At 34.1% G+C, this 12,462-nt stretch overlaps 1 protein-coding gene across 2 annotated transcripts in view; it reads right to left on the reverse strand.

Annotated features, from left to right (window-relative positions):
• LOC111142037 (methyltransferase like 25) overlaps positions 1-12,462 on the reverse strand; it is a 141,365-nt gene that overhangs the window by 68,911 nt on the left and 59,992 nt on the right. For both annotated transcript variants that reach the window (XM_022494963.1, XM_022494962.1), the window contains exons 6-7: positions 7,289-7,383; positions 3,625-3,654 (exon numbers count right to left, since the gene is read on the reverse strand). In XM_022494963.1, the coding sequence (XP_022350671.1) occupies positions 3,625-3,654; positions 7,289-7,383 (125 nt within the window). The remainder of the gene's footprint in view (positions 1-3,624; positions 3,655-7,288; positions 7,384-12,462) is intronic.

Genomic DNA, 12,462 nt, shown 5'->3' on the forward strand with positions numbered 1-12,462 from the left:
AAAAAAAAAAAAAAAAAAAAAAAAAAAAAAGGTATTATACATAACATAAAACACTTCACTGAAAAAATGCAAGTGGTAATCAAACTAAAAAACTACAAAAGTCACCCAAACTCCAACCACATCCCCACAGACCTCCTAATATTGACAGTATAAATAAATCCAATATAAAATATCAAATACTGTATGGTGACTAACATAACATAGTAAAAATAAAAAAAAAAGAAATATCAAGATCAGCAAGAACCCTGGTTCCATGCCAAGTTACTAATGAAAAAAGAAAGAAAGAAAGAAAAGTAAGAAAACAAGAAAAGAAAAGAAAAGAAGAGAAAAGAAAAGAAGAGAAAAGAAAAAAATGAGCCAGAGTAGAGGGAGGTCAACAATATTGAATGGTTCTGTTAAGACTAATAAGGTGAAAACTCCAAACTGTGCAATGACTCGTAAAGTTTTAAAGACAGAGGTCAGTATATATTCTCTGAGTTATCCTTGTGTAAGTTCTATTCTCCTTCAGAGCACAAAATTGTTATTTTTATCTGTTTGGATTCCGATGGAGTTAAGCACAAAATAAAATCTTGCCTGTGTGCTCAGGCAGAAACGCTACTGCCTCTCCACTCACCTTACCTCAAGTTCCTACACTGTGGGCCCCTGGTACTGAAACTACAAAAAAACACAAGTTGGGAGTTGAGAGTCAACCATTATTTCTCCACTCTTCACCTAATGGCACTGCCTTCTTAAGTCACTGGGCAATGTCTGACTTGCAGGATCTTGATAGGACACTTCGAAAGAACACATGGTATATCCTTTATGGATGGTGGGAATAGTGGAGAGGGTGATTCTAGTCATAAATGGGGTTAGAAATACCACAGTCTCCAATTCAGCTCCTAAAATAACACACTGACAGCAGATATACACACATACTTGAGTGCCCACAATAAAATTTATATCCTTCAAAAGATACACTTCTTATATAAAATTTCTTTCTAAATACCACTCTTTGACTTAAGACAAACAAATTTCTAAAGTTTTTTTCTGGAAGACTGCTCCAAAACATTTTATTCTAAATTTCCCATCTCTGGATATACTTTTCATTTGGCATTTTTTCACCTTGAGTAATTCTTTTTTGCAGTACCAAAAATCTCTATCATCTGTTCCTCACTTTCCCCAAATCCCTTCAGTTTTCTCACAAAAATGCTGAAATCCCCTTTCATACATTAACACCTATTATTCTATTGATATTCAAGGCATTCTGGGAAATACAACATTACATGAAGTAAAATACTAGCATTAGTATTATAAATGGCTTACAAAGTTTTAAATTTTTATTTGGTTACCTATCTAATAAATAGGAAGTTTAATTTTATGTAAATATTATATGCAATTCTAAAAATAGTCAAGCTGGTATTTGAACTGAAGAAGCCTAGCTCAGATGTCCCTGTACCAAGCCATGATGCTCTTTTGCCTCTTGGACACTTGAGCAGGGATGAGGTATCATTAGTTTTATTATGCACGTCATTTGGGGAAAAACCTCTTAAAAATATGGTGTGCCTTGGTGGCTCAGTCTTTAAGGGGCTGACTCTTGACTTCGGCTCAGGTCATGATCTCAGGGTCCTGGGATTGAGCCCCTTGTCCAGATCCATGCTCAGTGGGGAATCTGCTTAAGGATTCTTTCTCCCCCTCTCCCCTTCCCTCCACTCTCTCTTTCTCTCTAAAAACAAAAACCAAAAAAACTCTTAAAAATAAAGCTTTCCAGGGTGCCTGGGTGGCTCAGTGCTTTAAGCCTCTGCCTTCTGCTCAGGTCATGATCTCAGGGTCCTGGGATCGAGCCCTGCACTGGGCTCTCTGCTCAGCAGGGAGCCTGCTTCCCCCTCTCTCTCTGCCTGCCTCTCTGCCTACAACCTCTCTGTCACAACCTCTGTCTCTCTGTCATATAAATAAATAAAATCTTTAAAAAAATTAAAGCTTTTCATTCCCTACCTATGAGAAAAAATTACATAAACACATCAAGATAATTTAGAAATAAATGTATATTTATACTGTCATTAAAAACTGGTTGAAGATGACCAAAAACCAAAACAAAACAAAACAAAAAAATCCCAAAACCCCAAGAAATGCATTTAAATAAGAGATCACACAGAAATGCATACAGAAATACAAACAGGATAGAATAAATCGTCATTCCCAAGTTATCCTGAGTAAATAAGAGCTTTACAGCTGTTTCCTAAGAAAAAGGGAAGAGAGTTATGAAGTACCTTCAAATGTGCATTCCTAGAATAACTAGGACTATCCATCCTGGTAAAGATGGAGCGGGGTAAGTGGGAATGGAATCAACATCGCCCCCGCACTGTGTGTCTGACTATTTCAAGAATAAACTGGATGTGGCTCAGAGTTTGCTTTCTTTCCTTCACAAGTGATAAATCAACTTAACACTTTAATGCATCTTAAATGGGAGGGAGCAAAAAGAGCACACCCTTAAAGTATATTATCTTAGGCATGCATTTTACAGGTTTAGTGGAAAGGGCACTAAGCCGGAAGTCAGTGACTCTGCAATTAATTAAGGGAGCTAGAATGCACTATTAAACTTCTGCTGTGTATCATGTTCTCATGCAAGTCTGGGATAATACCCAACTTATAAGATTGACTGTAAACATGAGTAAGCACTTGGGAAATTGAAAAACATCACAAAAATGCACAGGAACATTATTATGATAAAGGCTCTTTCCTCTTCTATATCCCTAAGGAACCACCAGGTTGATAGGCAATATAGCTGTTAACTGCAAACCAGGAGTTTGAGACTAAAGCCCACACACCTAAATATGCTCTAATGCCTTTAAAAATCAGTTTTTATCAACTTAGATATGTATTATGAACACATTTTTTTAAAGTTCTTAGCATTGTGCCCAGTAAGTACTCAGTAAATGATATTTGTTGCTGTTGTCATTTTCAAATTACTATTATTATTTTAAAAAAATTCAAATTGACATTAATGATCCTTTAAAAAAAAGCAAAAAACTGATTTCTAAAATTTAGGTCTAACAAGAAAACTCTTGTGAAAAGTTTAAAAAGAACTCTTAAAAATTTTTTAGAAATTCTTAGTATATTTCATGAATTATAATGTAGAGGATAAGGCAATTACATGGATATTCTGGGGATACTTTTAACTTCTTTTTGTATGTACAAGCCCATTTGGCTATTTCAACTAGTGATTAATCAAGGAAAAAAGTTAAATAAACAACAACAAAATGTGTGTTTTGGACTATAGGTAAAAAATGAACTGAATGCTATTCCATATATATACCTCTTGAACTAAGTCCATAAAAGCCTAATAGTCCGCAACAACAGCCTTTAGAAATATTTATAGACTGTTTAGTATATTATGAAGAAATGAGACATTAGTACAAGAATATAATGTAGAAGTTTTCTTAAAAGTTAATTTACTTTTTCTGAAAGTTCACTTCTCTTTTAAAGTAAACTTATAGAAAATGTATACATTTGAATATGAAGAGGTGAAAGAAGAGGTGATATTTATTAAAAGTCATCAGGTTTTAAGTTCATCCGCAGGTCATGTACAGAGTCTTTAAGAAAACTATTATGTCCATCTGTTGTATTAGAGTAAGCATTCTTACTTACCCCTTGGCCAACTGCAACTCGTTCCAATGCCTTTGGAGAAAAAAATAAGACAGATACTGCTCATATTTTTAGTCTTACCTCATAAGACTTATAAACACATTATATAAGGGCTTATAAAAGTGACTTAAAAAGATTAATTAAGTGACAACATGTAAGTTTATACATTTAAAAATGTTAATGTCATTAACATTGTTAACTGGTTTACTTGTATAATTTAGGGTTGATTTATAATAGGTGTATGTCATGTACACAAGCACAAACACACCTCAACTATATACACTCCTTGAATTTTAGAAAAAAATAAGAAAACAGAAAAGAAATGAAATAGCTTTTAGTTTAGTTAAAACAGTCAAATAAATCCAAAGCTACTATTTTTTAATCCAAAGCTATTATTATGTATGTATATGTGTATATATATGTTTACATACTATTTTAAACTTATTTTCATCTAATTATTTTATAAACAGGTTTCATATTTTATTATACACGGTTATACAGAACAGAATGTAGTTGAAAACTCAGTTCAGCAAAGTATGTATAGTTTTGATCTGCCTGGTCTGCAAATTCAAATCAAGTTCGCATATGTTCAAGTGCCCAGTAGAAGACAAATAATACATATTTTTACAATTTTATATATAGCTAGTTTTATATTTTTATTTAAGATCCAGAACATTTTTAGAAAATGTTTCCTAATGTTTCTAATAAATATTCATAATGCAACACATATGAAAGATATATATGAAAGACTTGCCATAATTTAAATATGGAATAGAGGCTTCTAAAACTTCCATTTTTTTAAGAGACATACATTTCCACACTTACATAGTTTTAAAACTGAATGAGATTAAGATATTTTAATATTTAACTTTATTTTAAAAATTCTAATCAAAATATTTCAAACACAAAGTAGTAAAATTAATAGATCTGTGTATATTTCCTATTCAATTTAAAAATACTCATTTTTGCTTCAGATTGCTATTCTTCATAAATAATACTTATAAGATAGAGCTGAATCATATACTTCTAAAACTAACTTACAGATTATTCTGTGTAAGTACAATTTTTGCAGCTGTACAAGCTCACTGACAAGTTAAAGTACTCGCCTTTGTATAGACATTGTATAGCTAGTTAGCAAGTGAGCAGGAGGCAAAAACTTGTTCTTTAAACCCTGATTAACTTCTCCTGCCCTCGCACCATGAAGATTTAGTGAGAAAATGAGTTCACTGTATAAAAAGTTGCTTCACAGAAAGTGTTCAAAGAAAAAAATGGCAATTTTTCCACTGATTTGAAGGATACCTTCACTGAACATCTAGAGCCACAGATTTATGAATATAGGCGAAAGACACTATATAATTTTCTTATTAAATTAAACAGCAAGAGGCCCAGAATAAATTTATTACTGAAGAAAACATTGATTTTCATTTACGGTACTGTTTGTGCTCATTTCAGATTAGATTTTGTGTTATAGCTTTTGCTAAAAGACTGAATTGAATAAAGAAACAAGAATTTTTAATAAGTTGCTTGGTCTTGGTAAGAATATCTGCTTTTAGATAAGTAAAACTAGTTACAAGTAGTCAATAACAAGACTACTTTTAGTAGGTGTTGCTGATGAGGGATTTTAGAAATACAAACGATAAATTATGATGACATAATAAAAGATAACCAGGTAGGTGATAAGAAGTTTCTTGCAAACATTAATATTTTTCTTGGCCAATAAATAAAGATAATGAAGAAAATAAACCAAGTGTTCATATCATACTAATCTACAATATTTTGAAGTTTTATCAGGGTTAAAGTATGCTGACAGGATTATACTAATCTAATTAAAATTTTATCTCTGGTTAGCAGCCTTAACAATTTATCTCAAAGTGTCACCAGAAAGGTCTCTTTCTCTCTTTTTTAACCCAGGAGGTTTTGATTACTTGTGGAAAAGGTCAGGTATGGTGCAAAAGGCAATAAAAAAATGCACCAAAAAACCCTGTTTCTTGGACTCCAAAAAAGAAGCCAAGGTAGCCAGGGACTGGGATGGAGCCAAGGAGAGGGCATTCCATAGGAAGCTGACATTAGTCAGGAAAAGTTATTAAGTGCAGTGTGGTCTATACATTCTATATTCTGAAATTCATTTTTCAAATGCTTCATTTTGTTTCTTTGAATGTTTATTTTCATAGCAACCATTTTTGTTTTGTGAATGCAGTATATTCTTTTATCTAAGAGATATTAATAGTTATTTTACATTATTTTATTTTATTTAGTCTCCATTTCCTCCAAGTTTCTTTTCTTCTGCTTACCTCATCTCTGTTCTTTCATGTTAGACTTTCTTTAGATACCTAGTGATTCTTGGCTCTCTCCTGATAATTAAAATGGGGGTATCATAAACCTGATTAGAGGTATTATGCTTTTGAGTGAGGACTGTTAATTGTGGGCTTCATCATAAAGGTGACATATGTCCTGCTTTATTGTAAAATCCCTGATGCCAGTATCATTAGGTCTTTTCTCTTAGGCTAGTGAGATTCCCTAGGAAAGCCTATTTCATTTTATTTTTTTTCTTAGTTTTTTTTTTTTTAATTTTTTTAAAGATTTTATTCACTCACTTGTCAGTGAAAGCACAAGCAGGGGGAGAAGCAGGCAGGGGGAGAAGCAGGCTCCCCACTGAGCAAGGAGCCTGATGTGGGACTGGATCTTGGGACCCTGGGATCACGACCTGAACCAAAGGCAGATGCTTAATTGACTGAGCCACCCAGGTGTCCCAGGAGAGGCTATTTTAATTTCTTGCCTGAAGGGTATAATCCTGGTTGCCAGCATTCTTAGAACCAAAGTAATTCCAAGAATGACCTGTCACAAATACATGACCCGGGACAAATACCACTAACAGACACAGTGAAAGAACAAGACAATTTCTAAGAAAAGCAATTTAAGAAGATTTACAAAAATTATTATTTGAGCATAAATAGATTTCTAAAATAATTCTAGGATCCATGACCTAGAACACTAATGTACTATTTTTTATATTGCTGTGTAACTGGCATAAAAATAATGGCCACAGAAATTAATTTATCTTGGGATTAGACACTAAATACATTATTAACTAGCCATATTTTAAATTTCTCATGACAAAAAATAACTTACACTTTTTAACTTGCTTTTATCCTTTATAAACTAATATAGGCCCACGAACAGAGAATTCCACATGCTAAAGTGTTCTAGGTCTAAGGGCATTAGCCAAATTAGGCACTTTAAAAGTTTTATTTAAGTAGATAGTTACTTCATATTCCAGATAGCTTATTAATATTTTTCCCATTCTATAAGAAATTAAGGGACCAAATGATCTACTACAAACACACACAAACATAGCACAGAACTGTGAATAAAGCACTGAACTAATTCTGTATTTAATACTTGGAAGTTGGTATATTTTCTATGATAATTAAAGTAATTGTATATAAAAATTGTAAGTAAAAAAGTATAATGATAAATTGTTACCAATTGTAAAGTAGTAGATAATGTTGGAAGGGCAAGTCATTTTTTTCTTAAAATTTGCAATGCACAAAAGTATTAATAATGATGCTCTTCAAAACTTGGCACTTAATTCATGATATTAGCCAACAATAATAAATTCCTCAACATCTGGATAAAGCTCTTAGTCCAGAAAAAAACATAATCATACCAAACATGCTGACATTCTGGCATTACGACCACAGCACCATCTCTCTTCCTTTAAATACTGGCACATTGGAAATCCCCACTTTTCTTGCGTACTTTCTGCAGATGGGGGAAAAATATGGATTATTTAAATAAGGTTCTTCCTCTTTCAGTTAAAGTAAACAATCTATTGAGAAAGAAAAGCAGTCACTGACAGTCAAACAGTAGTTAAACAAGGAGGTAGTAATGTTTAACAGTTCATTCCAATCTGTTAATTGAAAGCATATTAATGTTATGAAAGTGGTATTTTCAACCACAGCTGTTTTGTGTTTAAGCTTTAGGTCTGATACTAACCAAATTGCCAAAATTATTTTTCTCAGATTTAGCAAAAGCAATTTAAAATGGAAGTACTCTTCATGTTCAGTGTAACTACAGGAAATAAGTAATGAGATACTGGACATTTACTGCTGAACTGACTTTCTAAAGAATGATTTATTAAATGACATTTGGTAATTTATTATAGAACAATATTAATTCATCCCTAATAATGATGAAACCTCAATTTTTTTTCAGCCACTATATTCACTTTCCAGGAAAAGAGCAGCTGTATGAGCTCTTCTTTCTTCATTATATTAACAGGCTGTAATATTTTCAATTGTGATGCAATTTGGCTCAGTTGCATATATGGTTTAACTAACAACAACAAAAATCAACATTCACTGCTTAATCACACATATCTTTTGCCTAACTCACAGAGTTGCAAATGCAATCTGCTGACGTTCAAACCCTTAATGCAGTACTACTAATTACACAGGGATTTTGAAAAGGAAAACAAATTTCTTTTTTAAATTGAAGCCTAAAAAATAAGAGCTTAAATTTATCAAGACTGTGAGAACTTAGGTTAAAAAGTAGAAATAGAACTAAAACCTTGAAAACATAAAAACACTTCAAAAGAAAATATTGTTTAAAAAGTAAATAAAAATTAAACAAAAAGAAAATAATGTTGAAGTAGAATTCATGAAGTAAATTTCGCTGCTATGAAAATGACTTTTGATTAAAATAGTGAAAGTTTAAATTTCATGCAGATCATATGCCTGTGAAAGTGGTTTCTTTTGTTCATAAATTAAGATTTATAACAGACCTTACTGATAATCAGTTGGAAGATACAGATCTTTCCCTGGGAATATAAATAATAATAATGCTAATGTTTATACAGCACTTAATATTGTGAGGTAATACTGTAAGTACTTTAAATGTATTAACTAGTTTTAGTCCCTACAGCAACTCTATGAAGTAGGTACACTATTATTCTCATGGCTTAGCTAGGGAAACTAAGCATAGGCCGGTTAAGTAAATTGTCTTAAGTTGCAAAATCAAGCACATGGTGGGATAGGGTTTAAACAGAGGCAATCGGACGGACTGCAGAGGCCATGCTCTTAACCACCAAGCTATATAAACAATTTCAACTACACATGCACAGGACTTCTGGAGCCTTAAAGCCCTTCCAGGTTCTAGGGACCTTGGACTACTTCCTCTATTTCCAAAATGACTTGAAATAGCAGTTTGAGTCTTATTTAAGGCTTTACAATTTGACTGAGACATGATTACTACTAAATAAAATAAATTACTACAAGGTTTTTTATTCTTCTAACCAAATTCTATTTCTAACCATTTCTAACCAAAATGAGAAATATCTAGATTTTACTATAAAGCATAAGGGGCTAGAGAGATGGGTTTGTGTTATTTTATTCAGAATAGTTAGGAAAGGTGCTAACCAATAAAATAGCTATATTTTCCCTTTCCCCCAGCCATTCTCTTGTTCCTTATAGATAGGAATAGAGATCAAAGGTATGATGGGATTAGTCTTGGCGGTCCCTAGACAGTGGTAAAGCTGTGAGTGTATTGTAGAGGTATGATAGGTGGGAATTATTCAGAGGAATACTGAGTTTTGGGATTCCCAGATTTCTAGTAATAAAGGGAAGATGAAGGCAGGGATACATTGGACCTCTGGTATCCCTCTTCATTTCAGATGACACAAATATGGAAGCCAACAGTGGAGGTGGCTGAGCACATGGGGCTATCGTTAGAAAAATGGAGACTAGTAAAAGATGGTTTTATTGCATGTTCACTAACTTGTACTGATGAAGGTATTGAGAGTAAAGAATGGCTATGGTGTTCCTAAGGCCCCATAAAGCTATTCTTTTCCACTACAATAAAGGCCTACAGAAGGACACTTATTGCGTATAAGGGAGCTTCCTCTCCAACCCTGCATAACTGTGATAGCAGAAGCACAATGTTACTCGATATATATGGCTCCCTGAATCTCTAGCCAAAACACCGAAGATCCTAGGGCTTTTATAGTTTATAGCAATTGCCAGCCTTGGTTCAGGGTTATGTAAAATCCCATCAAAGCCTCTCTCCTTTGGACACCTCGTGGTTGTGGAATCTCCTTGAAGTTTTCTGAATCTACATCACAGTTTCCTCTGTGGTTGAGGTCATGGTGGTCTCACAGCTTTGCTCCTTTCTTAAAAGTAAGTGCAAACAACTGATAGAGAGGCAGGACATCCTCAAAGTCAAACAAAGCCTTTTAAGTACAGGTACAATATTATCTTTGGAATCCATTTCAGCAGCTTCATTCTGACTGCAGTGAAGAAGGAGGCTCACTTCTATGTCCTGAATCAAAGTCACAGAGCTCGAGGTTTCTACTGTTATGTATCAATCCCTTAGTTAACTCTGTTCATACATTTAAATCTAGTTGCACTTAGCATTAACCTCTCTTATCAATTGCTTTTCCCTAGGATCACTTTCAGGATATCTTTAAATGATAATTTTGGAATAGATGAAGACTTATTTTTTTCTTCTATCCAATTTCTTTTTTGTTGGCTTTAGAAATCCATTAATCTCATAAAAGGAGAGCTTCTACTAGTTCTTCCTTCCTGTGTTAGTAATATTATTATCCACTTAATTAAGCAAGTTTTAACTTAAGAACCATCTTCTATTATTCTTTCCTTTAATCCCTAAGTTCTTATATATACAACCTCTTAATTATACCTGCTTTTCTTTTTCTATCTTCATTAGCTCATGACTGGGTAAATGTAATACCTACTTACTAATTCTCCATTTCTCTTTCCTTTTGTCTTGTCCATTCTTTATATATATCCTTTATATTAAGAAGAACATTATCTTTTTAAAATAGACACATCTAACCATGTCACTCCAATAGTTCTTGTTTCCCTCACCACTAGCACCTATGAGACAGAACCTAATGGGTATTTTTCTTACTGTGGATTTTCAGGAGGTTCTGATACTCCTTTTATAATATTCTCTCCCTCTGGTTCCATGATACCATGCATGCTCTCTTACTTGTGTCTAATGCTCTTCATATCCCCTAATAGTTTGCTATTTTGTGTGTACTTAATGTTCATAAGGATTATTCCTATCTCCCCTTTATGCTTTTTTGAAGACCGATTCAAACTCAAATGATTTCAGTTGATATATAAATGTATGAAGCAGCTAGATAGAATAAAATAAGTACTAATCAATTTGTATAGTAACTAAATATCTCATTTGGCCAGTCTTACTGCTATTTAAAGCATAATCTGGGCATAATACAACAGTCAAACCTGCCCAAAATGAGTCTGGGGGCACCCACTATCAGTGAGGGCCAGTGTGTAAGCCCTGCTTTATCTGTATGCTTTCCCTAGGCAATCTTACCTGTATCTCAACATACACTGACGATTCCTTTAGTAATTTCCTAGGGCTGCTATAACAAATTACTACATACTCGGTAGATTAAAGCAACAGAAAGGTATTCTCTTACAGTTCTGGAGGCTAGAAATCTGAAATCAAGGTATGGGCTGGGCCATGCTCTCTCTGAAGGCTCTAGGAAGAATCCTTTCCTTGCCCCTTCCTAGCCTCTGATGGTTGTTGGCAATCCTTGGCATTCCTTGGCTTGTAGCTGTACCATTCCAGTTTCTGCCTCTGTCATCACGTGGCTGTCTTCCCTCTGTGTCTCTCTGCATTCTCTCCTCTTTTTATAAGGACATTCACTGGATTTAAGGTCCACCCTATTCCAGTATGACCTTATCCTAACTAATCACATCGATAAATATCCTATTTCTAAACGAGGTCACATTCTGAAGTTCTGAGTTGATGTGACTTTTGGGAGACACCATTCAAGCTACTCCAATTCCTAAATTATATCTTCAACCTCTTCTCTAAGATCTAATTCTGCATCATGAATAGCCTAACTACCATCTCCAAATAGATATTTCATGGGCACCCGATGATCAACATGTCCAAAATCTAAATAACTGAATGACACCAAACCAGATATCCTAAAGTTTCCTATTTTCATGACTGGCAACAACATTTATTCATTTACACGAGTCAAAACATTCAGGAATCTTCTCAGACACTTCCTCATATATAGCTTATTTTAGAAGTTCCCCTAAATATTTATTTTTCCCCTAAATATTCCTCAAATCCATTCATATTCTCTATTTCCACTATCCCAAACTACTATGCTATGAAACTGCTATGAAAGCCTCTTGACAAATTATCAACACACACTCTTGCTCCTTTTTATTTCGCTTTCAATAAGGCAAAGTGATCTTTTAGACTATAAACCTCATCAGTTCACTTCCCGATTTAACAGGTTCTTCTTCTCCTTTCAGACCGAAAACCAAGAAACAGACTCTTAATACAGAGAACAAACTGATGGTTACCAGAATAGAGGTGGATGGGCGATGGGTTAAATAGGTGATGGGGATTAAGGAGGGCACTTGTTAGGATGAGCACTAGGTGTTGTAAGGAAGTCTTCTAGCACTGTATTGTACACCTGAAACTAATATTAGATTGTAATCATAACTAAATGGAATTTTAAAAAATTTTTTATTTATTTATTGGACAGACAGAGATCACAAGTAGGCAGAGAGGCAGGCAGAGAGAGAGGGGGAAGCAGGCTCCCTGCTGAGCAGAAAGCCCAATGCAGGGCTCGATCCCAGGACCCTGGGATCATGACCTGAGCTGAAGGCAGAGGCTTTAACCCACTGAGCCACCCAGGCGCCCCTGGAATTTAAATAAAAACTTGAAAAAGAAAGATTAAGACGTTGTTCCTTAACGTGATCTGCTTGTGACTATCTCTCTGGCATCATTTCACACCTTGTTCTATTTCACCCTCTTGTAAAATTTTCAATT

This window comes from Enhydra lutris, unplaced genomic scaffold (assembly GCF_002288905.1).
Source record: "Enhydra lutris kenyoni isolate GAN:26980312 unplaced genomic scaffold, ASM228890v2 scaffoldscaffold7, whole genome shotgun sequence".
NCBI lineage: Eukaryota > Metazoa > Chordata > Mammalia > Carnivora > Mustelidae > Enhydra > Enhydra lutris.